We start from the raw sequence: 23,352 nt of genomic DNA, 5'->3' as shown, positions 1-23,352 counted from the left end.
CCAAGGATGTTTTAAGATAGAAAAGCTTTTCGAAAGGTGTGCCTGGTATGGTATTTATATCTGGTAGCCCCGGGGCTATCACACTGCTCAAGTCATTTTAGACAGTTCGCCATATGTCTGACCAGTCTAGATTATCCTAGGGGTGGTTTTTTTTTTTTGAGCAGTATATTTAGCTTTCAAGAATCGACACTCGCAAGTCAGGTGCATGCTAAATGCCGGAGTGGCGAGAAATACGTGACTTTCAGCTTGGGATGGGCCCAAATTCCTCAGCGGATGTACCGCTGAGTGTCATCTGTGCAGGAACGGGAACGGGTAGTTCCTCCCGATCGCTACAACTTGTCGGTTTTACTACGCGCGGGCCCCATCTTACCTAGCTCTTTCCCTCCTTTTCTTTTTCTGTTCAATGTTAATTTATGGAATATTGCCGTGTAATGACTTCTATGGTTATGGTATACGATGGTATACGAGGAGTAAAACCCCCGGGAGGCTTATCTAGCCGACCAGAAACAGAAGGCTGGGATTCTCGCTCAGTCCCAAATAGGATGAAGCTGTGCTCCTCGGCTACACTAACCCTTGGCTATCATAAAACCTTGCTGCTCAGCTTTGGGCTTGCTCTGGTGATAGCAAAGAGATCTAATCCGTGTGGTGGCAATGCCCAATCCCCAGGGTGGCTCAGCTGAGACTTGAAGTCTCATAAAAGATAATGAGAATGTTAGGTGAATGTCCACCTTGGCTTCATCTCACAGTGATATAACCTCACTCCCTCAACGTTTGAATAACCCCGAAGAAACCAATAGACAGAAGTACACCGAGTTCTGCTCTACCGTTTACTCTGAAGTTTGATTAGGAGATGGCCGGTAAAACCGACCCTCCACTTCCCCTTGAATGGACGCAGCGCCCGCCCAACGATGAGTTTTCTTACTTTACCAATGGGGATAAAATCACGGTTCTCCTGCAAACATTGGATACCTTCACCTTGCGATCACTGAACAAGTTTCAAAGTCAGAGGCTTCACATATATGCTGAAACCATCCAAATCGATGGAGATATCACCCTTCCAGGTAAAGAACTAGGACTCTTCTGCAACAAATTTCTTTTACCAGCCGGTCAATCGACAGCTACCATCTCTGTAACTGGGGCAAAAGGCGTCAATGGCGTCCCCAATCAGGCGATCGGTGATACCAATCATGGAAAGAAAGGCGGTAACCTCGTGCTATGCATAGAGGAGTTTGACCCACTGCTGCTGCCTGACAAGAATCGCGAACAAAAGAAGACCGGCCTCTACCTTCAGGCATATGGTGGCGACGGTGGGAACGGTGCAATAGGTGTTGGTGATAAAGGCGGTGGTCCGGCCGGAAATGGAGGAGACGGAGGTACGCTCTTTTGCCCAGCCCTAGACAAAGGTTTCCGCCCTAACTCACTCCCTCAAAGGCAACATTACTGTGTATTATGGACATGCTCTATTTGGCGTGATGAATAATGTTATGTCTTTGCTTAACGATTCCAATATCCCGTGAGTCTAAACCCCCGCTGTCCACAGGATTGCGCTAACATTCTTTCTTTAGATGGTTGTCAAAGCTCACAAGTTTGCGAGACTATGACTTCAAAGTGCCAATTTCGGAAGGAAACAAAAACCGGCTTGTGGATTTAGCGAAGCAGACTCTGGCCGATGCAAAGCCATTGGATGAGATTCGACAGTTATTGAGACTTATATCGTTCGATAGAGCACCAGACGGCACATCCCCATCAGAGTCGGCCGCGAAGCTCACCAGCCTCATTGAGGACGTTCAGAGGTGTTCAAAGGAGCTTAGCATGGGCGGAGCCACCCTTGATGCGATACAAAAATCACACGATGTCCTAGATCAGTTCAGACAAGCGAATCCCCCTTACACGACCGAACAGTGGAAAGGCTTTGAAGATTCCACTGCCCTTCTCCTCACAGAGCTAAAAAGCTCGCTAGAGCACCCTGTACAAGATTCAGACTCTCAAGTACGAGCTACTCTCACTGCCGTGACAAAGGAATTGCAAGCTAGAGTCAATCATTTCACCTCACAGATGAGAGTAATGCATAGCTGCAGAAGGGGTAAGAGTGTCTTACAAAGATATCAAAATGAAGTTCACTCTGACTAATATCCATATGAAGGCCAGGGCGGAGTAGGCGGTGCAGGTGCCATAGCGGGCTCCGAAAGGGGATCCAATGGCGACGCTGGCAAGCTAGATGGCAAGGTGAAAGTCCATCCCTTAGACTTTTCAGGCTCCGAAAATAGCCTTACCTACCTAGATCCTGTGGCCCACCCAGATCAATGCCAGATGCTTTTGAACCGGGCGGACTTGAAGTACTACGCAGCCAGCGGTGGCCAGGCTTTCGAGACTTTCACCAAAAAGCAGTTGGAGGAACAACGGTCTAAAATGACACCTGGATTCTCCGGGCCCAAAGGTGGGAGCCTCATGACAGCACCTACAGGTGGCGGGGGCTCTGGTACCGATTCGCTTTATGGTGAAGCAGGAGCACTGTACCAAAGAATCCTCAAGAGGCTTCACTTTGTGCCTGCTGTGAAAAGGCTTCTCAAGCTCAGCAATAGTAAAGACACTCAAAGTCTTACTGATGATGAAAAAAGCAAATACTCCCTTGTTATGGCATATGCTGCAATGGCTGCGAATAACCTGTGTCTTGATCCGATTATCCAAATAATGCAGGTGCACGACCACGCTGTGCAGCGTCTGAACTGGATTGCGACTGGAAAGGACTTTATGGGTCATGAAGGTCTCTGGGCCCCCCGCCTTACATACAGCTTTTACGAGGCCGAGCTAGCAGCTTTGGTCCCGAGATCTGTGGAGCTTGCAAAGTCATTTCAAGAAGTTCAAGGCGAGGAAAAAACCAAAGCCGCAATCCAAATGAGCGTTGAACAGTGCGATCTTCAATTGAGAGGGCTGGAGGCCCGCATTAAAGTGATCAGTGGGAGCACGGGTGGTCAGCTGAAGGTCATTGGAAGCCAAATCTATGCATACACGCCAATTCTCAAGGCCAAGCGCAACGAGCTCCAGGCGAGCATCATTGCTGCAAAAGTAGAGATTGCGAAGAAAATCAACTTTGATCCCAAATTTTTCCTGGACGCTCTTTGCATGATCGCCTTTTGTCCAGATGCCTTCAACGTTGCCGCTCAAACATCCAATGGCATCTACCAGGCTGCAACAACCGTACAAAGCACCGAAGGCCATGCAGTGAACAAGAAATATGTCATTTCCCAGTTTGGCGATGCAGGTGACAGTATCGAAAAGCTAACTGAAGGCTACAAAGCCCGACCGGATGGCCATATTGACGTCGACGACCCCGGAGCCACCAAGTTGCTGTCGACAAAGGCAAACTTGACAAAATTGCTCAATAGCTTCAAGAACGCCATTCCAGAACTACACAAAGTAATCGAGTCACAACTTGAACATTATGTGGGCATTATTGAGAAACGCAACACGGCAGTCATAGAATACAATGCCGCCGTCCAGTTGCTGGCCAAGGCCCTGGCCGACCAAGAATTCTACCAACACAGAAGTGAGGAGCTGGGTCAGCTCCAGCTGTCCGCGACCGCGCCTTCAATTCGGCTATGGCTCTTGAAATATCGCCAAGACTTAAGATACAACATCCTGTCTACCTTGTACCGAGGCGAGCGAGCCCTCCAGTTCTGGGGCTTGAACAACAGTCTTGCCGCCATCCCAACAGCTCAGGATTTCTCGGATATCGATCTACTGAGGATGCGCACCGATGCACTTAAAGAAGTTTTCACAGAGTCATTGACGAACCGCTCCGACAACCCGGGGACTGTGTGGCCGGCAGTTGATCAAGTGGTCAGTACCCAAGGCAGAGGCAAATTCTTCCACCTGCCGTCCGATCTCGTCAAAACTTTCCGAGACCAGCCTACAAAGATGCGGGTTATAGGCTCCAAGCCTCCAAGCACGTATTTGCTTTATCAAGCATATTTTGCGATTCCACCCGTCCTCAAGACGTCAAAGAAGTCATTTGCAGACTTGGCTGGCCACGCGGACGTCCGCATTGACTCAGCTCGAGTCTGGCTTTATGGAGCGGCGGTGGGCAAGCGAGATAATAAAGCCGAACTTAGGCTCAGCCTAATTCACCTTGGAACTGAGAGCATTGTGCGCGAAGACAATGAGGTCTTCGAATTCGACCACGATGCAGTCAGGCTTGACTGCACATATGACCCTACAGGCATCAAGGAGGCTGCGGATATTCCCAAGTCTATAGGATACGATACGCAAAAGCTCAATTCTTTCCGCTCGCTTGTGATGCAGGCTCGGGATGAAACGAACGGTCGGGTGTCGGCGTCTTTTGGTCCTTTTGCCCATTGGTGTCTGTCTGTGTCGTCAGAGGATAATCTAGACTTGGATATGAGTAGCCTGACGGACATTGCCATCGAGTTTTCGGGGGAAAGCAGAGGTTTCAATTAAAATTCTGCGGGCCTTTATGCGCTACGATCCAGTGAACTGCATCATAGTACATACCAAGACTGAATACATTGAATACCCGTCCTAGAAAAATATATTTGTTTAGTAAGTATTCCAAGTTATTTACAACTGTCATAAATTTGGCTAAGCTTGCAATTCCTGATATTTCAAATAGGACTGGTATTCTCAACGGTAAATATATCGTACTTAAGTCTTTCCCTGATTTCAGTCCTATGTTTCTCCCCGAATTTATATAATTTTTTAGATAATCTTCAACAAAATCCACTTACCTGCACCATTCCTCTAGAAAGATGTTATTGGCTTATATCTCCGATTGCCCTAAAGTATTAATAGTATAGCGTTGCTCGGGTATTACTACACTGGTTTTTGATCAAGTTAAACACCAACGTTTCGCCTTTTGTAGAGGAATCAAAATGGGCTTAGCGAGCCGAGCTGAAAAATGGGTGATTGGCGTATCCGAACGTGTTTAGCTTTCAGCTCGCCGTCCCCAGGGTCGGCATCAAAAACCTCCACAAGAGACATATGCAAAAGCTGACTCTCGCCTAGAATCGCCTCGGATAAACGCCATGTGGAGGCAAACACAAAGTCCAAGACAGGCAATGTTGCTGCTTTAGAGGTGGAGAGGGGTCCCCTTTGAGAATGTCCTGAAGAATTGTACGTTTCTATTTCACTTAGGATTATACCATCACATCTTGCACTTCGTACTTTCTGCAATACTCCAATCGCAAGCATCTACAATCATGGCAACGAGCAAGACAGGACTTTCCGTGGAGGAGATTGTGTCGCGGATGACAAGCATGGATTCGCTGGATGGATGGGGTGTTCTTGTTGCCTACAATGAGAATTCTCTGGACAAGCTTCTCGAAGCGCGGCATAACGCCCTTCCAGAAAACATGACCAAAATCCCTAGTTTAGAGGTCCCCGTACCAGGTATGAACTCAGTGCTATGGTGAAAGAAATCCCATTCCATTCACTGCTGATCGGAAATAGACTCTACAGACCCATCATTGAAGATCAAATATCGGGATCTCACACTTCAAACTCCTGTCCTGAAACTGAAGGCTTCCTCTGGCCTCGTTCAACTTCTATTTTCCCTTGGAGGATATTATACCGAGCCAGGTCAGCCTGAGTCGATGTTCGAAGATGGCCTGTTCCTCGAGGCAGAGGGTAGACTTGTCAACGTCGCTGGGCAGAGCGGGTCTGTCTCTCTGTTTGGTACCGTACAAAGCTTGGAAAACTCCGGGGAATCGAAGTGTGATGTCGCAATTGATTTGACATCTCCTCTAGTCCAAATTTTGGATAAGGATAAAAATCCTGTTTTCTCCCTGGGAAACGTTGCGACGACTTTGACGAACCAGATCTCTTCTATAGGACTTCAATACAGACTCGCCACAGTACAGAAGGATACTGCCGGGGTGGCAACCAAGGCTGGTTCTCAAATTATTCTCAAGCCAACGAAGTTTGTCATGACCACCGTTGAAAGCAACGATTCGGCCCCAGGGGCACTCCTCGTTTGGATGGCTGTGGAGGGCATTCAGTCAACTGGAAGAATCCCTTCTGAGTCCAGTCCTTTGATCTTTTCGCGTCAAGGGGATAATGATATAACCAACGCCAGCCCCATTTCTAAAGATTCCACGGCAAGCATCGTCATCTCCCGCGAGGTTTTTACATCGCTCTTTATTGAAGCAGGTCTACCGCACTCCCGTCCATGATTGCCAACTATACTAAATATTTGCAGCCCCAGCTTAAGCAACTAGGCTACACGGGTATCGGATTCTTCGAAAACACAGGAGACACTAAAAGTATGCCAATGAAAATGGACTCCTTCTTTTCTCTACTAATGCTCGGCCAGCTGGAATTACATTCAAAGCGAATCCTCCTAGCAAAACCGTTCAAATGGATGAAATTAACCAAGGAGATTGGGGACTCCGCGACGGAAAGGACCACGTTGATGCCATCTCCTTTGATTTGAACTCAGCCCCAGCCGTCTTCTTTCTCGACAAGAATTCACCATCCATAACATTGAAGTATGAGAAACGTGATGTTGGTTATTACCATGAATATACTCTCATGGTTGGTATAATGGTGGGAACACCGACTCGAAAGAGTGGCCAAGCCGTCTTTACATTTTCGGCTGATGGAAAGGGCACGTGGAAATCGAATGGCAACGAGCAGTTTGGCATTTCTTTCGAATTACCTGCCAACTTCAAGGTGGACGCGAATCCAGAATCGAAAGGCTTGCTTGCAAAGATTGTTGGGGCGATGGATGCAAAGATCAAGGCGATGGATAATCTGTCAATTGCTGTGCCTCCTTTTTCGTTGGACCTGGGAGCTATTGATTTCTTTTTAACGACGAATCTGTTGCTTCCCGGTCAACATATCTTCAAGCTGAGGGCAGTGCCTGACAATCTTTATTTCCCAAGGGACATTTTGCTCCAGGGCGATGTATAAATTTTCCTTGTCGATGTTGCAATCTGATATGATTCCCATTCCAAGGTTCAAATTCACAAGGATATATGATGAGACTGCGAACCACCACCTGTGCCATTGCCTTTTACTCAAATAGCATTTGTGAGAATTCTTATTGCTTGTACAATCTATACTATTACTAGAGGGAGGATAAGCATAGGTTTCCGCAAAGTGAGATATCCGTGACTGTCTTTAAATTGCCCAGCGCACAATGTTCCCAAAAAGGATACCATAATAATTTACACTAGCTCTTCGATAATAGTGACCACTAACAGACAAACCTAAAGTAGCTTAGTGAGTGTCGCAGGATAAAACCGAGTGTCCGTAGTCCTTCTCTAGGTAATTACTGAGCTGACGATCAATGCGACCTTGAATGAACTGAGCTGGGAGCTTCCCAGATGATGTATCCGAAGTGATCTTTTTGGTCTGTTAAAATATGCTTTAAAAAAGACATTCCATAATTCCGCACGGTATTAATCATTTAAGAGTTAAATTTGGTATCCCAGGCTTCCACTTGTTCAATAAACAACCTCGACAGAAATCGTTGTTTTCCCCTTTCTTGGACGTCACAAAGCTCCAGGCACTCATCACTGGTATGAATGTATTGATCTCGGAGTGTGTCCCATAGGGCATTTCCTGGACGAGGATAAAAGGGATCGTTTCTCCAGAAGGCCTTCACAGCTTTCCCAACACCATTCTCGTCCATTGTCATATTCCTGTATAGATCAAAGTCTAGCATCCACATGCTATGTCTTCCCAAGACATTGTTGATGCAACCACCATCATTATCATTGCAGGGCGCGAGGACAAACTCAACATCATTGGCATCTATGCCAGCAATCCAGTGTATCATGGCAAGTGCTTCTACCATTATTCGGGCATATTGATGAAAATCGTCAGCTGCAATCGCCAGCTCCTCGAGTTGGCTTCATGTAACGGGTAGTTTCATAAGGAGAACGCTTTGAACCGTGAGAAAGTTTAGGGATCCCGGGTATGGGTTCGACGTCTGCCTAAATATAGTCGAATTAAGCAGTCTCGATCCGGCTCACTGGTGATGATCTTTTGTTTGATCTCTTCCGGGCAGAATGTTTGAATAAGAAGGTGTCGGGTTGATTCTCCAAACGGTGGAATGCGTTGTGTTTCGATCATATTGCATGGTGTATAGCCTTGTGGGAATCTTTCTAGATTTGCAGCCCACCATTCCTTGTTCTTTGGCTAGATGAAGCTTTGACAGGATGGTATCTGGATTTGAACTGGAGTGGATTTTCTCAGGGTCATAAGGGTTTGTCGGCTTTGAAGTACTCGGTTGTGCATTTCGAAGTCGTTTTGGAGGGATCGTTCTGGGTTGCCATCTTCCCTTTTGTAGGCAGTTCCTCTTTCGGATGCCCATACAGTGCCGCAGGCACCACGGCCGATGGTATGTAGTTTGGTAATTCGGATTGTTGGAGTAGAGTGAAAGAATCTCAGATATAGGTCTCCCGGGTTAGTGTTCAGTTTACGGGTCCGATGCCAGAAATGGATTCAGAGTCCAACCTTGGAAGGTGACCCCTAGCCCGAAGTTTACTAGTAACCTTGAAAGCTTAACGTCGGGATTTCTCATAGTCTTGGAATGGGAAGTGCTTATACAGTGAGCATACCTTAGGTACCTATATTCATGATTTCATATCTCTTAATACATTGTTTAATGAAACATAACGGATTGTATGCCGACACAGCAAAACATCGGATCAGGGATATCATTTCCAAACCTGGGATTCTCTTAGCACGCATCCTGGGATTTGAATCAACAGCTCGCCCAAACCTGTCCATCGATGGCAATAAGCCGATTGAACAATTGGTTCCTCGTACCCATGGCAGTAAGTCGGTATGACTGGCCTGGCTGTTTGCCAGTAATGAGCAAACCATCAACCACCTCCTTACTACCAAGAGCCCAACCAACAACCAATTTCCCCTTCCATCCCATACCGCCTAACTTTCGCATTTCCTGGATATCAGTCACCGGCATGGTGAACAAAACGGATCCAGCCTTGCGATTCTCCAACCGTGAGTCTCCCTTCTGCGGCGTATCAGTCGTGAAATACAGCAGGGGAGGCTGTTTGGTTGAGTCGATAATCACAGTGCCGCGCTTGCCTTTGCATCGAGCGTCAAATGCCACAGGGCCATTTGGTGTTATCCTCTTGCCTCTATCACGTAGGACACCGACACGATTCTTGGCTTGGTGTGAACCGATCGCTGCTCGCAAGCGATCGATCCCTCTTTTGCTCTCGACACCACTGGCCGTGGTTCCCCGAAAGAAGCCCAAGACGCTGGACCCGAATGTCCTTTTGTGGCTTTTCTCTGGTGAAGCTTGGGCCTCCTGGGCATGGTCATCGGGCTTGGCCAGTGCAGCTTTTTCAATTTCCTCGTCAGTAGCGCCTAAGTTGATTTCCTCATGATTTAAAGAAGCTGGCCGCGAGGACACTTTGTCTTGTGTGGTTGGAGGGGGTGGAAGTGGTGATGCATTAGCTTCACCGATGCGCAGAAGAGTAACGGCCAGCTGAGCATTTGTTGGGATGCCTTTCAAAACGGAACTATTGAGAGTTAGTATTGTGAGTACATGAATGGCTCGAAGGCGTACTTTTGTAACTCAATAAGCTTCTGCCACTCCGGGAAGCGGCTATTCAGATGCACAATCCCTCGTCTGATGGCAGGGTCTCCAAAGAAGGCGACCCCGATGAACAGTGTACTGAGCTTCATGAATATATAGCATGATGTCAGTGTTGAGACCAGAAATGCTGGGCCTAACACAGCCACTAGGCGTAGACGGGGAGTCATTTGAGGAAACGGGGATGTGGCGGATAGAGCACTAGATGAAACAAATTTAACGCCATGCCATGGGCAAGGGAACCACAAGTTTTTTACTCACTTGGCCATCTTCTCATAGGTATCTGTGATGTCGCCTACCACCTGCATTGAAACGTTCGCAGCGTCCATCACGCTCTGCTTCATAGGCTGTCGTGTTTTGTCATGGGAGTCTTCCGGCACCTTTCCATGGGCGGCGGTTTGCGCATCAGCGGTATTGGCGACAATCTCCATCGCATCGGGTACATCGTCCTCGAGAGGTGCATCGTCAGGGACCCCTTGATCATGCTTCCCGACTGCGCTTCCCACGGCCACACTGGCAACGCCTGCGACAAGATTACTGGCCTCTTGCTCGGCTGCCTCGCCCTTGAATTTCTCAGGGGCCCCAGTGATACTGTCATCAGATCCGAGGATTCCAGCCTTTGGCTTTTGTACACCACCCGTGTCTTTGTTGACCAGAGGGATTGGAGCAGGAGGGAACAAGAGTGATCGACATGGTGGGTAGACCACCAGGGCAATTAAAGTGAGCAGCGTAGCTGGCATGAGTAGATCGAGAAGCCATGATAAGAAGTAAACCTGCATCAAATTAGTAACGGTACAAATATATTTCATATTTCTCTAGAATGGAGACATGCCGTGCAAAAGACTGCGGTTCGTCGCGGCTCCTTCCAAGACCGTAGTCGAGCAACATGTTTGATGCAATTAGTGAAACCAACAATAACGGTTACATAGAAACGTTCAAGTGTAGCTCTGAGTTTATCCGGCGAGAATTCATCGTCGTCTTTGCGCGTGAGATCTAGTCTCTGCACGGGAGCATCGGGAATTGCTTGGACTCGATAGACTTGCTGAAGTGGAAAATAACAAAGTCAGTTCCAACTTCTCGCAGATGTTCATGTGGGTCAGTACGTACCTTGTCAAATCGTCTAATGAGCATCCACAAATCTTCATTTGAGAGTCCTGCCACTAAAGGTTCCTCGATAGAATCTGGTGGTGCATCCCATCCGAGATCGGTGATGCTTGCTGTATCGCCAGCTTTTTGTGAGAGGCCTTTCTCATCCTGTTCCACTTGAGACAGCACATGGCTGTCAGTTGGTCCAGCACCGTCGACCGAAGCGGATGGCATTGCCTGTGATTGTAAATTTTCTGAGATCATTTTGAGGGGTATGTTTTTGTTTTCAGGCCCCATAGGCTTGATATAGAATGGCTACCCATGGGTGCTGAAACTTGTCTTGTACAAGTGATTTGCACGGATTGAATTGTCGACGTCATCTTTTCTCGGATCAGGGTAATGGTGGCAATCGACATTTGTTGAACAACCTTGAGCAAATTGGATCATTCTATAACAATATGCCTATAAAGAACTGTAATAGAACGTCTGGATAGGAAAAACACTCGGGAATATAGAGCTGACCTCAATTGTTCGGGTTAATTACAGATCGGGTTAATTACAAAGGTTGGTGCCATTGGACCTGGGAGGCCATCAAATCCTAATTCCAACTGCCGCATAAATAAAATGAGAGAAATGCAAGTAGATTACATAGACTGAGCCTGTTGTAAGTCTGCAAACCAAGTATAATATGGGTTAAGAGCAGTTCTAAGAAAGACCTCGATGCATCTCTGCAATCAATATTCTTATCTCTCTTATCGGCACGTGTCAGTCGCGTTCCCAAAAGGGAAACATCACTTCGCGTCAACCGGCGAGAACTCGCCTTGATGGTAATTCGCTCTCCTGATCTGCTACTCAGTCACTGGACACTCGCCTCGCCATGAGCGAGGAGTGTGCAAACCCCCTACTCCTGGGGTGGATCAAGGAATGGCTGGATCAAGCTCGAGAACGAAACAGCAAAGGCGTGACAGTGTGTGTATCTCTTGGCGCCCTTCGGAAAAGGCTATATCTGACATCTTGCAGGTACAAGAAGGCCTTTGAGTCAATGAAAGCCTGTCCGTTAGAATTCCAACATCCATCTCAAGCACAGCAATTGAATGGACTGGGTCCTAAGTTGTGTGACCGCTTGACTGATAAATTAAAGGCCCACTGTCAAGAAAATGGCATTCCAATGCCGGAACCGCCTGACAAAGGTTTGTAGTTTCAATTGTACCCTAGACCTAGAAACAGACGCTTAACTAGGTCAAATAGGTGGGAAGAGAACCTCAGAGGGCGGCGTCGAGCAACCGGCGAAGAAGCCTCGGAAAGCCAAGCCGTATGTACCAACGTTACGATCTGGTCCATACGCACTGATGTTGGGCTTGGGAACTCAAGACGAGAACGCATCCCAGGGGATGACGAAGGCTCACCTTATCGAGGTGGCCCAGCCATACTGCGACAGTTCGTTCACGGCACCACCTGACCCGACCAAGTTCTACACTGCGTGGAATTCAATGAAAACTCTCATCCAGAAAGACCTAGTATATGAACATGGACGTCCACTTCGGAAGTACCTTCTTTCTGAAGAAGGCTGGGAGGTAGCCAAACGTCTCCAAAAGACATTACCCGGCGCTGCTCAAACTGCCACGTCTGACTCCCAGGCTACTGCAACGACTGAGTCGCAGCAAGGAGCAATGTCAGAGGAACTTGACTCACTTCAACAATATGGCGATCCATCGGCAGATGCCCAAGAAAACTTATCCGAACACGACATAGCCAACATCGAACCCATCTTCTTCCCACCCAAGAGCTTCACCATCCAGCTCGTATTAGACACCCGAGAAGTCCGCACCTCCACAGACCGCGACTACATCTCAGGCGAACTGATGAAGCAAGGAATCACACCACAAGTACGCGCCCTGGAAGTCGGCGACGCAATGTGGGTAGCCAAATGCCATGACCCAAACTTCCTCACAAGTCACGGCGAAGAAGGCGACGAAGTGATGCTTGACTGGATCGTTGAGCGAAAACGCCTGGATGATCTGATCGGGTCTATTAAAGATGGCCGCTTCCACGAACAAAAATTCCGGCTCCGTCGCTCTGGCATCAAAAACGTCATCTACCTGATCGAAGAGTTCGCAGTCACACATCCTGACTCGACTAGCGGGAGTGCAGCGCAATACCAGGAGATGGTTGCGTCGGCAATCGCCTCGACACAGGTTCTTAATCAATACTTTATCAAAAAGACGAAACATCTGGATGAGTCAATTCGGTACCTAGCGCGCATGACTCTGCTCCTGCGGAAGATGTACGGGGTCGAAGATGCGCCCTCTATCGGAGACAGTGGTAGCAATACCAACCGTAGCACGGTTCCTCCATCTCCAGTATGCAAAATTGGCCTCATTCCCGGCCGCCGTCTCTCCACTGATTCCTACCTCACCATCCTCGATAATCTCCGCTCTCAAGATCCGACCATCACGTATGGGGTTTCCTTCGTGACGTTCTCAGCACTCACCTCCAAGTCCGACGTTCTTACTCTTCGTGATGTCTACTTAAAGATGCTCATGTGTACCCGTGGCGTGACGGGCGAAAAAGCCCTTGAGATCCAACAGATCTGGCCAACGCCGCGGCATTTGGTGGATGCGTACATGGCTCTAGAGCCCAAGGAGCGCGAGACAATGATAGCGACTCGGATGTCAGAAGTTGTAGGGCGGAAGAAAATTGCTAAAGACCTCAGCAAGCGGATTGCGGAAGTTTGGGGGGAGGTGAATTTGAATTAGAAAGGTCTCCTATCGAGGTTACTTTGGAAACAGACTTGAGTACTGAATTCATTCATGTATTAGATATTAGATACAAACATAACGTTAAAATGAAATAAAATAATACCAAAATATCTACTTCTTCCTTCTCACAATCTTCATTATACGTTCTTTGTCAATCCTCAAAGCCAAGCTACTCAGCACAACAGAAATACTGCTCAATGCCATGGCCAGAGCAGCCCATACCGGACTCAGTCTCCAGTGCTCACTGGCCATGACCATGTCACCATCAACAGTTTTCTCATGATGGCCACTAACAATAGGATAGAGGACACCAGCAGCAACCGGAACCAGACAGAGATTGTAGATAACCGCCCAGCCGAAGTTCATACGGACGCGATTGAACACGCGGCGACTAAGCAGGACTAGCTGCAAGATTGTGCTGAGATCTGAGTTGAGGAGGATAAAGCTGGCAGAGTTGATAGCGACGTCGGAACCAGATGCCATGGCGATGCTCACGTCTGCTGCTGCCAAAGCGGGCGAGTCGTTCACTCCATCGCCGACGAAGGCGACAATAGTGGTCTTGCCATCGGCTGGTGTTGAAGTCGGGGAACGGTCTTGAATCTGACGAACAAAGCTGGCTTTCTCTGCTGGCAGGACGTTGGCCATCACCTTGGAACGCGGGATGCCTATCATATCTGCGACGGCATGGGCGGTGGTCTGGTTATCGCCAGTACACATGAAGACGTCGACGTGACGCTTCTGAAGCTGGGAGATTATCTCGACAGCTTCCGGGCGAATCGTGTCTGAGGTGGCGAAGATAATGGCAGGTACGAAGCTGGATGGCTCGGTGGAGGGGTGTACTTGACGGAGTGAGAGAACTGCAGTCGACTTGCCTGCTGACTGGTATTTCGCTAGCAGGTTGGATATGAAGTATGTGTCTGTTTCAGGAGACAGGAGACTCTTGAGAAGACGTTCATTGCCAATTGCAGCTTCATACTGCCCTTCGTGCTCGGAGCCGGACACAGTAAATGTTCCTTTCATGCCTTGCCCAGAAATCTCATGAACATCTGATGACTTGACAGAGGAAGATTGTTGTGTTTTGCAGAATTCAGTGATAGCCTGGGCAATCGGATGGTTGCTGCTCTCTTCCATTTTCCGAGCCAGAGCCCATGCGACTTTCGCAACTTCTGGGTCGCTGGTCAATACTTCATGATCCGAAACTTTCAGACTTCCACCCTCAGTCAATGTGCCTGTCTTATCAAAGACAATTGCATTCAAGCGACTGGCTTCTTGGAAGGCTTCGCCACCACCTTTGACCAGGATACCATGCTTCGCTGCTAGGCCGCCCCCGACGAAAAGCGCCGTAGGGGCTGCAAGGGCCAGGCCACAGGGGCAGGCCACCACAAACACTGAGATTGCAAATTCCAGAGCCCAAAATGTCCAGCCACCATGTGCGACATCGAGGTAATCTGCAGGAAGCACACCGGAATGACCAAGTGCCAACCAAATAACGAAAGTTGAAATGGCGATCAGAGTGATAATAGGGACGAAATGCGAAGTGAGAAGATCCGCAACTCTTTCAAGGGGCGCACGCTTGCTCTGCCCCTCACGAACCACGGCGATGATTCGGTCAAGCATAGATGAACCACCGAGCTCAGTGATACGGATCCGTACCGGCTGGCCGACGTTAACTGAGCCCGTATAGACTATATCGCCGGCTGTTTTCTTGACCGGTCGGGATTCTCCTGTCAAGGAGCTTTCATCGAATTGGTACGACGCGCTGTCGACAATGACTCCATCTGCAGGAGGCGAGGCTCCGTGGGGAATACTGACGACGTCATCAACCTCCAGGAGGTCAACACTCGTACGCTTCACTCCATCTTCGGAAGTGTCATCAGACAACAGTGCCTCTGAAGGTCGAAGTTTGCCCAAAGATGTGACAGCATCGCCAGTTCTGGCTTTGCTGTAGGCTTCGAGGAATCGACCAGCAAGAATGAACAGAGTCAAGAAGACAACCGAGTCGAAATAGGTCGTGCTATGGGGGCTGGACTTGGTACCCACAACTGCATCGGCGATAAGTACCGCTAAGGACGAGATGTATGCCACTGATGTGCCTGCAGAGATCAAAAGGTTCATACTACCAAAACGGTAGAATCTCCGAAGGATCGGCACCCGACTTCCAGGCCGCCATAGCGCATAAACTTCCTTCAGTGCCCGGACATGGAACACATCCGTACCGTAGAACATGACCGGGGTTGTCATTATAAACAGCGCCCATTCGATACGGGTCACACTGCCAGACCACATAGGTTGCTCCAGATACATTCGAACAGAGTTTTCAGATGAGACAAGAGACATGAATACAATGCCTATCAAGAAAGTCGGGATGGCACTGACAAAGACGAAAAGCAATCGTGCCAACAGCCGACTCCTCTCATGATGCTGGATCGCACGAGACCGATCTTCAATGCTGGGAGGGTGGTAGACAGTCGCGCGAAAATTGTCATTCGTCGAGCTAATCGCTGAAATTATTGTGCGAACAGTGAGCGAAGGTGGCTGTGGAGTATAGGTGACTTTGAGGATGGGGGTTTTCTCGGAGAGTGCCTCCTCGATGGTGACACCGGGAACCGATTTCACTGCCCCCAAAACAGTTTGTGGGCAATGGTGGCAGAACATTCCATCCACTTGTATAGAGATTGTTCTGATCTGGGCAGTGCTGAGCTTTTCGGTGCCAACTTTCAATGGGGAGACACTATTGACGGCGGCATCGTATCCAAGATCTTCAATCTTCTCTATGATTTTATCAAGATTGTCTCGGCCTTCGAATTCCACCCTCCCGCTATGGGAAAGCAGATTCACAGACACATCGCGAATGAAAGGAAGTTCTTGAAGTCCTCGAGTCACCCCTCCAACACAGGAGCCACAGGTCATGCCGGTGATTGCAATCTCGCTGACATAGTTCGCTGCCAACTCTGTAGATGCCGGCGATTTGGGGATCTGGTTCACCTCGTCAAGAGATGCTTCAAATCCAGCATCATTGATTTGCTCAACAATCTCGTCGGCATTGTCGCGAGGTCCAGCATAAGTTACTGTTGCGCTGTTGGTGAGAAGGTTGACAGTGATTTCCTTCACGAACTCAAGCTGTTTGACTTGTGCGGTGATGCTATTGGCGCAGGACGCGCAGCTCATTCCTCCAATGCTAATATGTGCGGTGGACTCATCGGCTGGTTCAGCGGATGGACTGGGAAGTTCTGCTATGCCTGTGGGTGTTTTTGGAGCAGACACATCGGGTTGAACCTTTGTTTCAGAGGTGGCGAATGAACGGAGACTCTCCTGCACAGCATTCTCTGGTGTTGACTCAAGATTTGTAACAGTGATGTCTTTCTCGTGGTGCTTGTTCAATGACCGGAAGGGAGCCTGTGAGGACTTCTCATCCAAAAGTCCCAGCTCCGTTCGAGAAGAAGAATGACGAGAAAGGGCCTCTATTTCTTCCTTCCTGCATGCATCGCAGTTGGCAATATGTCGTTTATGACTGTTGGATTGAATTCGCTCTTTGATATTGGATGAGATACTAGAAACAGAGGTTCGCGGCGAGGAGAAGAACGTGGAGCCGCGGTAGTTCCAGGAAGAGGTATCGAGTTCCGCGATGAGCTTTCCTCGTTGATCATATGTCGTTACATAATGTACTTCGAATGCGGCATGAATCAGCGCGTTGACGAGGTCGGCCGGCCGAACGGTGGTGCTATGGCTCGCACGCACTTCGTGGGTCAAAATTGTGACTTCGATATTTCCGACTGAAGGTGTCTCGGAGAGCACTTCGGTGATATATGCAACACATGATGTGCAGTGCACATTCGTTACAAAGAACAGACTGGTCTGGGTATCCAAGCCTTGATGGCCTGCCTCCAGATCAGAAGACTGGTTCTTGGTTCCTGAAGACATGATCGACGAAGATCTCTGCAGCCGAAAGACGAGTTATAGTGTGAGATATTTCGGTCTTTTCAAACCCTCGCAAAGTTGATACTTAAAGGATCTTGTCCAAGCCAGGATGGAAACAGGCAGTTTGCGGGATTCTGTGTTCATAGAGCAGTCTGGTATCAAGGTGAAGGGAAGAGCGACCAGCGGCGTTTTATGATATAAAGCAAAAGCCGGGAACGGGATTTGATTTGCAATCCAATATTATATTTTCATTAAGGAAGAAAAGAAAGGAAAATCCTAGAAATGGGTGGATTGGTTGAAACATGGCTGAGATGCGACATTTGTGCGTGATGACTCCAAACTACGCACAAATAGCGCATTCCAGACATCTCGACCACCCCTGTGGCGCCTATGTAGTATTCCCCTAGTGTCGAGGCTAGCCATCAAGAATGAGGCCGGATTTCCGTATTCATTGTAAAACCAACTACTCCACGTGTGAGTATCAAGTCTGATGATGCTGTGATCATCATGGATCATCCTAGAATCTCAGGCACGGGTGGCGCGAACAAAATATCAGATGGCGCTAAGCCTAATTGGGCAAGCGTGTCATGAACCAATTAAGGTCACGTGGTTCAATAGAATCCAATTCATACAATTAACAATAGACACAAGGAACTTGATTGAGCAAATTGTTCATTTGGAATTTGATTCAGTTATCGGTAACCAATCAAATTCAAGAACTCGTATGTTCGAATGCAGCCCTGGAGCTCTGCAAAATTCCCCATTACATAAGCAGGTTGAATACTTTTTCCTCTCACTTCCACTTTCATCCTTATCGCGACTCTCGTGACAGTTGATAAACCTTTCGCTACAAAAAAAAAAAAAAAAACCGCGACGCTCATTCGAGAAACGTTAAGGCTGTGAGGACTCGGCCTCCATCGAGTGCCCCTGTCTACATTTATCCTCTGAGGCCTACTACTTTTCACTTCACCCACAATGTCGGCACCCAGATCCGGCACGCGTCCAATCCCTCCCCGCGGACCCCGGCCTCCTGTGGGACGACTGGCCAGTCTAAAACCTCCCAACTCGACACCTATCACTCGTCCAACGTCTATTGGACGTCCTCAACCACCCCGCCCGACAACACACCCAAAAACATCTAATTGTCCCAACCCAGGATGCCCTGCTCCGCACATTGTGGAAGATGCAGGCATGAAGGTCTGTACGGGCTGTGGTACAGTCATCAGCGAGAACAACATCGTTTCTGAAGTCACATTCGGTGAATCCTCGTCCGGTGCAGCTGTGGTACAGGGATCTTTCGTCGGAGAAGATCAGACCCATGTACGCAGCTACGGCCCAGGTTTCCAGCGCGGGGGCGCCATGGAGAGCCGGGAAATGACCGAACAAACCGGAAACCGATATATGCTTCAACTTTCTCGAGCTTTAACTATCCCCGAAAGTGCAACCAAGGCTGCTGGTCAGGTCTTCAAGCTTGCTGTGGGACTAAACTTTATTCAAGGTCGTCGCACCAAGACGGTAGCTGCGGTCTGCTTATACATTGCATGCCGTCGCCAAAATGGCAATACTGTCATGCTGATTGATTTTGCCGATGTGTTGATGATCAACGTCTTCAAACTTGGTCGTACATACAAGGCGCTTCTCGATGAACTCCGCCTAGGTGGCAACGTCTTTCTCATGAACCCCATTGACCCCGAAAGTCTGATTTATCGTTTCGCCAAACAGCTGGAATTCGGACCATCTCTCATGGCGGTGGCTGGCGAGGCAGTCAGGATCGTTCAACGAATGAACCGCGATTGGATGACCACCGGTCGACGCCCAGCTGGTCTATGTGGTGCCGCACTGATTCTTGCCGCGCGCATGAACAACTTCCGCCGGACCGTACGTGAGGTCGTCTATATCGTCAAAGTGACAGAAACCACTATTAGTCAGCGTTTGAACGAGTTCGGTTCCACCGAGAGTGGTGAATTGACCGTTGATCAATTCCGCTCGGTCCAATTAGAGAACACTCACGATCCCCCGTCCTTCACTCGCGGGCGAGAAGGTCGGAAAAGCCGTATCAAGAAGATGCCAGACACTGCGGCGGAACTCGAAGATGACGACTCTCCAGCCGAAAGTGAAGCGGAATCAGTGCAGCCGCATCGTGTAGATGCCGACGGTTTCGCTATTCCTAACCTCCCGATTGACCCGGCTTTGACTGCAAATAATCACCCTCGACGTGCATCAGTAATTGCCAAGGCAGTGAACGAAGTTGTTGAGGATATCAAAAACGAACCGATCCACTCCAAGGGTAAGGGCAAGCGACAGCCCACGCCAGAACCTTCTGCCGAGCAGGTTGCATCCGAAGCGGCGCTGGAAGATGAAATGCGTTCTATGCTTGCTCAAGGCTCAACTATGATTGAGAGTGTTGGCTCCGACCAACCGCCACGGCCCACTGTTTCTGACAGCGCTGAAATTGACGCCGCAGAATTTGAAGATGATCCCGAGGTCGCCAACTGTCTGCTCTTGCCTGCTGAGGTCGAAATCAAGGAGTCAATTTGGGTGACGGAAAACAAGGAGTACCTCCGTACTCAACAAGCCAAAGCCCTAAAGCGGGCCCAGGAAGAGGAAACCGGTGGAGGCGCACCTCGCAAACCACGCAAGCGCCGCCGTGGCCGTCTTGGAGATGTTACCTACCTGGAGGGCGAGGGCGAAGATGGCCGCAGCTCCCGTGCCTCGACACCGGCTGAGGCGACACGTCGCATGCTCGAGCGCCGAGGTTACAGTAAGAAGATCAACTACTCTCTTCTGGACACCTTGTACGGCGGCGAAGCGGCAGATGCCAAGTCACAAAGCATAAGCCGAAGCCAAAGTCGCAGCCAAAGTCGCAGCCAAAGCATCATCTCACGGCGCAGCGCCAGCATCGAGCCAGAGGCAGCTGCACGATCCCGACGTGCAACTCCATCAGATGCCAAGTTCGATTCCAAGTTCATCCGTCCTGCTTCTACAGCACCACTGCCTACTCCACCGTCCACCGCTCCAATTGCGGACGCAAAGCCGGCCATGGCCAAGGATGGCTTCGTCAATAAGGTCGACGCAGAACCTGAGGAGGATGACGAAGAGGATGATTATGACGACGACGAGAAGGATGATGGCCTCGACGACGCATTTGCAGGCAACTATGAAAGTGACTATGATTACGGCGATGACGATGACTGATGAACTCAACCTCGGGAGGTTTGTCATGTTCTTTCGGCGGATTTGGAGTTATTAGGATGCGATTGTCATCCACTTGCTTTCTTTGATCTTCTGTTTTACAGCCTTCGAGATGATACCAAGTTTTTCACCCGCACGAGCATTGGGGTTTTCGAATTGAATTATCATATTAATATCTCTGATGTACTCTAAGCAAAGCACTCGCTAGAACTGGGCAGTAGCAAGCCCCTAGATCCAAGATAATGATCATTATACGAAAGCTCTATGGTACAAAAAGTAAATATACATATACCTAGTAGGCTAGTGCCCTTTCCGTTTTAGTCTCCACTTGGGGAACGGGCTTGCCCACTGAGTATTACCTAAGCAGATCCAGGGGCCCCGGGGCCCAGTTCATTGAGCGCTGTGGGGAGGATTTTTCCCCTGGCCATTATTCAAACGCAATGGAAACAAGCCCTTTAGATGACACTCACATCAAATAAAAAATAATAGATGGGAAATATGTCGCCTTTCTAGACTACTATCTTTCGCTTGAGTGAAGTTGTCAACCTCCGTTGTCCCGTCACCCCACAACGCAACTATCGAGGAAGAGACCATGCTCGTAACTAAAGTGGGGTGAATATTAGCGCTTAACTTCACTGAATAACCGACTACTTGGCATGGGTCTAAATTGAGACTCTAAATCGGGAGGTAGTGAAAAAGGTCCAGGACCCGATTACCTGCCAGCATGAGAGGACGAGCATACCAGGCCAACAATAGAGATAACGCCGATCCTGACGGTCGGCAGTCAGGACAGAGAGGAGGTTGTCGACAGTCATTTTGTTTGGAGATAAGATGAAAACAGCTGTTGAACTATTGATGTCTCTCTTTCGGGATATGCTCCCAACATGTCCCCCACACCCCACCCTGACAGGAGAAGTACATAAAACCGGCACTCAACGACACAGCAACGTTAAATCCACATATTGCGATTATCTCAGTTAATATGAATATGGAGACTGATTTCCCCCACCCATCCCTGGGTGTCGTGCGAGGTTTGACTTTGCCTTCCACCCGCCAATTTCTTGGTCTTCGTTATGCTACCCTGGCTGGGAAATGGGCGCCACCTGTTCTTTCAGAAGGTGATCCCAACGGTGTCATAGATGCCACAATCGCGGGGTAATTTTATATCCATGAATGATGGTGAGCGAGTTCTGATGATCACAGCCCCTCTGTCCCATCACCATCAAACGGTGTCGACATTGAGTTTAGTCACATTCAAAGAGCACTCCCACTTCCCAAGCTCCAGCAGTCCGACACGGAATGCCTCAATTTGAACATCACGACGCCAAAGGCTGCGTCGCCTGGAGACAACCTACCGGTGATTGTCTTTATTCACGGAGGAGGATTTGCGATTGGCGCCAATTCCTGGCCTCAGTATGATTTCCGGCATCTTGTTGAACTTTCCGTAAAAGAACAACGACCCGTCATTGGAGTGAACATCAAGTATGGTCTCAGTCTCTGCTATAAGAATTATCACTGACGGGTGTTTGCAGCTATCGCCTTGGGGCATTGGGGTTCCTGACTTCAACGGAGTTGGTTTCCCACGGATACAAACCGAATAATGGGCTCCAAGACCAACGCACTGCCTTGCTATGGATAAAAAAATATATTGTCGGATTCGGAGGCAATCCTGATGATGTAACAGTTGTTGGTGAGAGTGCTGGTGGAGGTCTGTTATATCCCCATTTGCTGTACAAGTCCTGAGCTGACACTGATGTTGTTTTAGTTTCCGCAACACATCATCTTCAATCGGAAGTGCCTTTGTTCAAGCGGATGGTCAGTATGAGCGGCACCAATCTACTTATGCAACCTCTTCCTGAGCAGGTAGCCGAGTTGACATACAATGGCATTATTAATCGGCTAGGCCTGGCCTCGTTGTCAACTACTGAACGAGTCAATGCGCTGGTGCAAATGGATACTCAGAAGCTGCTTGAGGCCGGCTCGCCGAATGATGCCCTATTCCCAACAGCTGGAGGGGAGCTGGGCCTCAAAACGCATTCATACGCTGAAATTTACCAAGGCTCCTCTGGCTCCCTTGATATTCCAGGCCGTAAATGGTGTGAGGAAATCATGATTGGCGACTGCCAGATGGATGTGAGAGAGCCCTGTCTGACCAAAAGCGAATATGCACTAACCAGCCCTAGGCAAGCATCCTGTCTATGATGCTAAACTACGAGAAAGACGGGATCGTGCCCACCTTCCGAGAATCCTTAACACGATCGTTGGGCTCGGCCGATAAAGCAAAACAGGTCCTCACGGCATACGCCATTACTGAAGATATACCCGGTGTGGACGCATTGCATGCAATTCTGCGGTTCGCAAATGACATCTCCTTTTTTATGCCCGTCCTGAATTACGGGCACTGTTGGTCTGGAAAGGCCTTCATATACCACTTCAACGAGCCTAACTCCTGGGATGGTCCCTGGAAGGGCCATGCAAATCATATCCTGGATGTTTCCTACCTATTCCAGAACTATAACGAGGTACTTTCAGAGCCTCAGCGTGCCGTTGCATCTCAGTTTGGGCGTGACTTGATCGCATTCTCTAGTGGACATGCACCATGGCCCACATTCAAATGGGAGACCAAGGATTTGTACGCTCGCGTATATGGAGGGCGAGGTGTAGACACCTCAGGGAAAGTTACGACTGTTCTGGTATCGGACTCTCGTACAGAACGCAGTGAAACAATATTGAATCTGACGCGGAGTATCCCAGCGGATAACTTGTCGAGGGCTTGGGGAATCTTCATGGCCGGCCATTGAGAGACTT

The 23,352-nt window shown here is 48.9% G+C and overlaps 10 protein-coding genes across 10 annotated transcripts; 7 read left to right on the top strand and 3 right to left on the bottom strand.

Annotated features, from left to right (window-relative positions):
- Positions 1 to 850: 850 nt before the first annotated feature.
- On the top strand, positions 851 to 4,458 carry N7517_002461 (uncharacterized protein; the record flags this gene model as incomplete). The annotated part of the gene is made up of 4 exons (XM_056720191.1): positions 851 to 1,373; positions 1,432 to 1,513; positions 1,566 to 2,083; positions 2,144 to 4,458. The coding sequence occupies 4 exons, from the start codon at positions 851 to 853 to the stop codon at positions 4,456 to 4,458; spliced, it is 3,438 nt and encodes a 1,145-aa protein (XP_056584326.1).
- A 758-nt stretch (positions 4,459 to 5,216) lies between these two features.
- On the top strand, positions 5,217 to 6,188 carry N7517_002460 (uncharacterized protein; the record flags this gene model as incomplete). The annotated part of the gene is made up of 2 exons (XM_056720190.1): positions 5,217 to 5,406; positions 5,467 to 6,188. The coding sequence occupies 2 exons, from the start codon at positions 5,217 to 5,219 to the stop codon at positions 6,186 to 6,188; spliced, it is 912 nt and encodes a 303-aa protein (XP_056584325.1).
- A 184-nt stretch (positions 6,189 to 6,372) lies between these two features.
- Positions 6,373 to 6,927, top strand: N7517_002459 (uncharacterized protein; the record flags this gene model as incomplete). The annotated part of the gene is made up of 1 exon (XM_056720189.1): positions 6,373 to 6,927. One exon carries the CDS (start codon positions 6,373 to 6,375, stop codon positions 6,925 to 6,927), a length of 555 nt encoding a protein of 184 aa, XP_056584324.1.
- A 766-nt stretch (positions 6,928 to 7,693) lies between these two features.
- Positions 7,694 to 7,888, top strand: N7517_002458 (uncharacterized protein; the record flags this gene model as incomplete). Its single annotated transcript, XM_056720188.1, has 1 exon — positions 7,694 to 7,888. The coding sequence occupies one exon, from the start codon at positions 7,694 to 7,696 to the stop codon at positions 7,886 to 7,888; it is 195 nt and encodes a 64-aa protein (XP_056584323.1).
- On the bottom strand, positions 7,874 to 8,335 carry N7517_002457 (uncharacterized protein; the record flags this gene model as incomplete). Its single annotated transcript, XM_056720187.1, has 2 exons — positions 7,874 to 7,955; positions 7,995 to 8,335. 2 exons carry the CDS (start codon positions 8,333 to 8,335, stop codon positions 7,874 to 7,876), a joined length of 423 nt encoding a protein of 140 aa, XP_056584322.1.
- Positions 8,336 to 8,728: 393 nt separating this feature from the next.
- On the bottom strand, positions 8,729 to 10,939 carry N7517_002456 (DUF3292 domain-containing protein; the record flags this gene model as incomplete). The annotated part of the gene is made up of 5 exons (XM_056720186.1): positions 8,729 to 9,515; positions 9,563 to 9,790; positions 9,851 to 10,362; positions 10,422 to 10,631; positions 10,697 to 10,939. 5 exons carry the CDS (start codon positions 10,937 to 10,939, stop codon positions 8,729 to 8,731), a joined length of 1,980 nt encoding a protein of 659 aa, XP_056584321.1.
- Positions 10,940 to 11,552: 613 nt separating this feature from the next.
- On the top strand, positions 11,553 to 13,431 carry N7517_002455 (crossover junction endonuclease MUS81; the record flags this gene model as incomplete). The annotated part of the gene is made up of 3 exons (XM_056720185.1): positions 11,553 to 11,644; positions 11,696 to 11,865; positions 11,924 to 13,431. The coding sequence occupies 3 exons, from the start codon at positions 11,553 to 11,555 to the stop codon at positions 13,429 to 13,431; spliced, it is 1,770 nt and encodes a 589-aa protein (XP_056584320.1).
- A 114-nt stretch (positions 13,432 to 13,545) lies between these two features.
- N7517_002454 (putative copper resistance-associated P-type ATPase) lies at positions 13,546 to 17,355 on the bottom strand (the record flags this gene model as incomplete). The annotated part of the gene is made up of 1 exon (XM_056720184.1): positions 13,546 to 17,355. One exon carries the CDS (start codon positions 17,353 to 17,355, stop codon positions 13,546 to 13,548), a length of 3,810 nt encoding a protein of 1,269 aa, XP_056584319.1.
- A 972-nt stretch (positions 17,356 to 18,327) lies between these two features.
- On the top strand, positions 18,328 to 20,547 carry N7517_002453 (transcription factor TFIIIB subunit BRF1; the record flags this gene model as incomplete). Its single annotated transcript, XM_056720183.1, has 1 exon — positions 18,328 to 20,547. The coding sequence occupies one exon, from the start codon at positions 18,328 to 18,330 to the stop codon at positions 20,545 to 20,547; it is 2,220 nt and encodes a 739-aa protein (XP_056584318.1).
- A 979-nt stretch (positions 20,548 to 21,526) lies between these two features.
- N7517_002452 (uncharacterized protein) lies at positions 21,527 to 23,345 on the top strand (the record flags this gene model as incomplete). The annotated part of the gene is made up of 5 exons (XM_056720182.1): positions 21,527 to 21,699; positions 21,748 to 22,026; positions 22,077 to 22,252; positions 22,310 to 22,677; positions 22,728 to 23,345. The coding sequence occupies 5 exons, from the start codon at positions 21,527 to 21,529 to the stop codon at positions 23,343 to 23,345; spliced, it is 1,614 nt and encodes a 537-aa protein (XP_056584317.1).
- Between the last annotated feature and the right edge of the window lie 7 nt (positions 23,346 to 23,352).

The sequence above is a fragment of the Penicillium concentricum genome (assembly GCF_028827145.1).
Source record: "Penicillium concentricum strain IBT 3081 chromosome Unknown utg000001l_segment0_segment0, whole genome shotgun sequence".
Taxonomy (NCBI): domain Eukaryota; kingdom Fungi; phylum Ascomycota; class Eurotiomycetes; order Eurotiales; family Aspergillaceae; genus Penicillium; species Penicillium concentricum.
The sequence above is the reverse complement of the archived record's forward strand: the minus strand, read 5'-3'. Positions and strand labels throughout refer to the sequence as shown.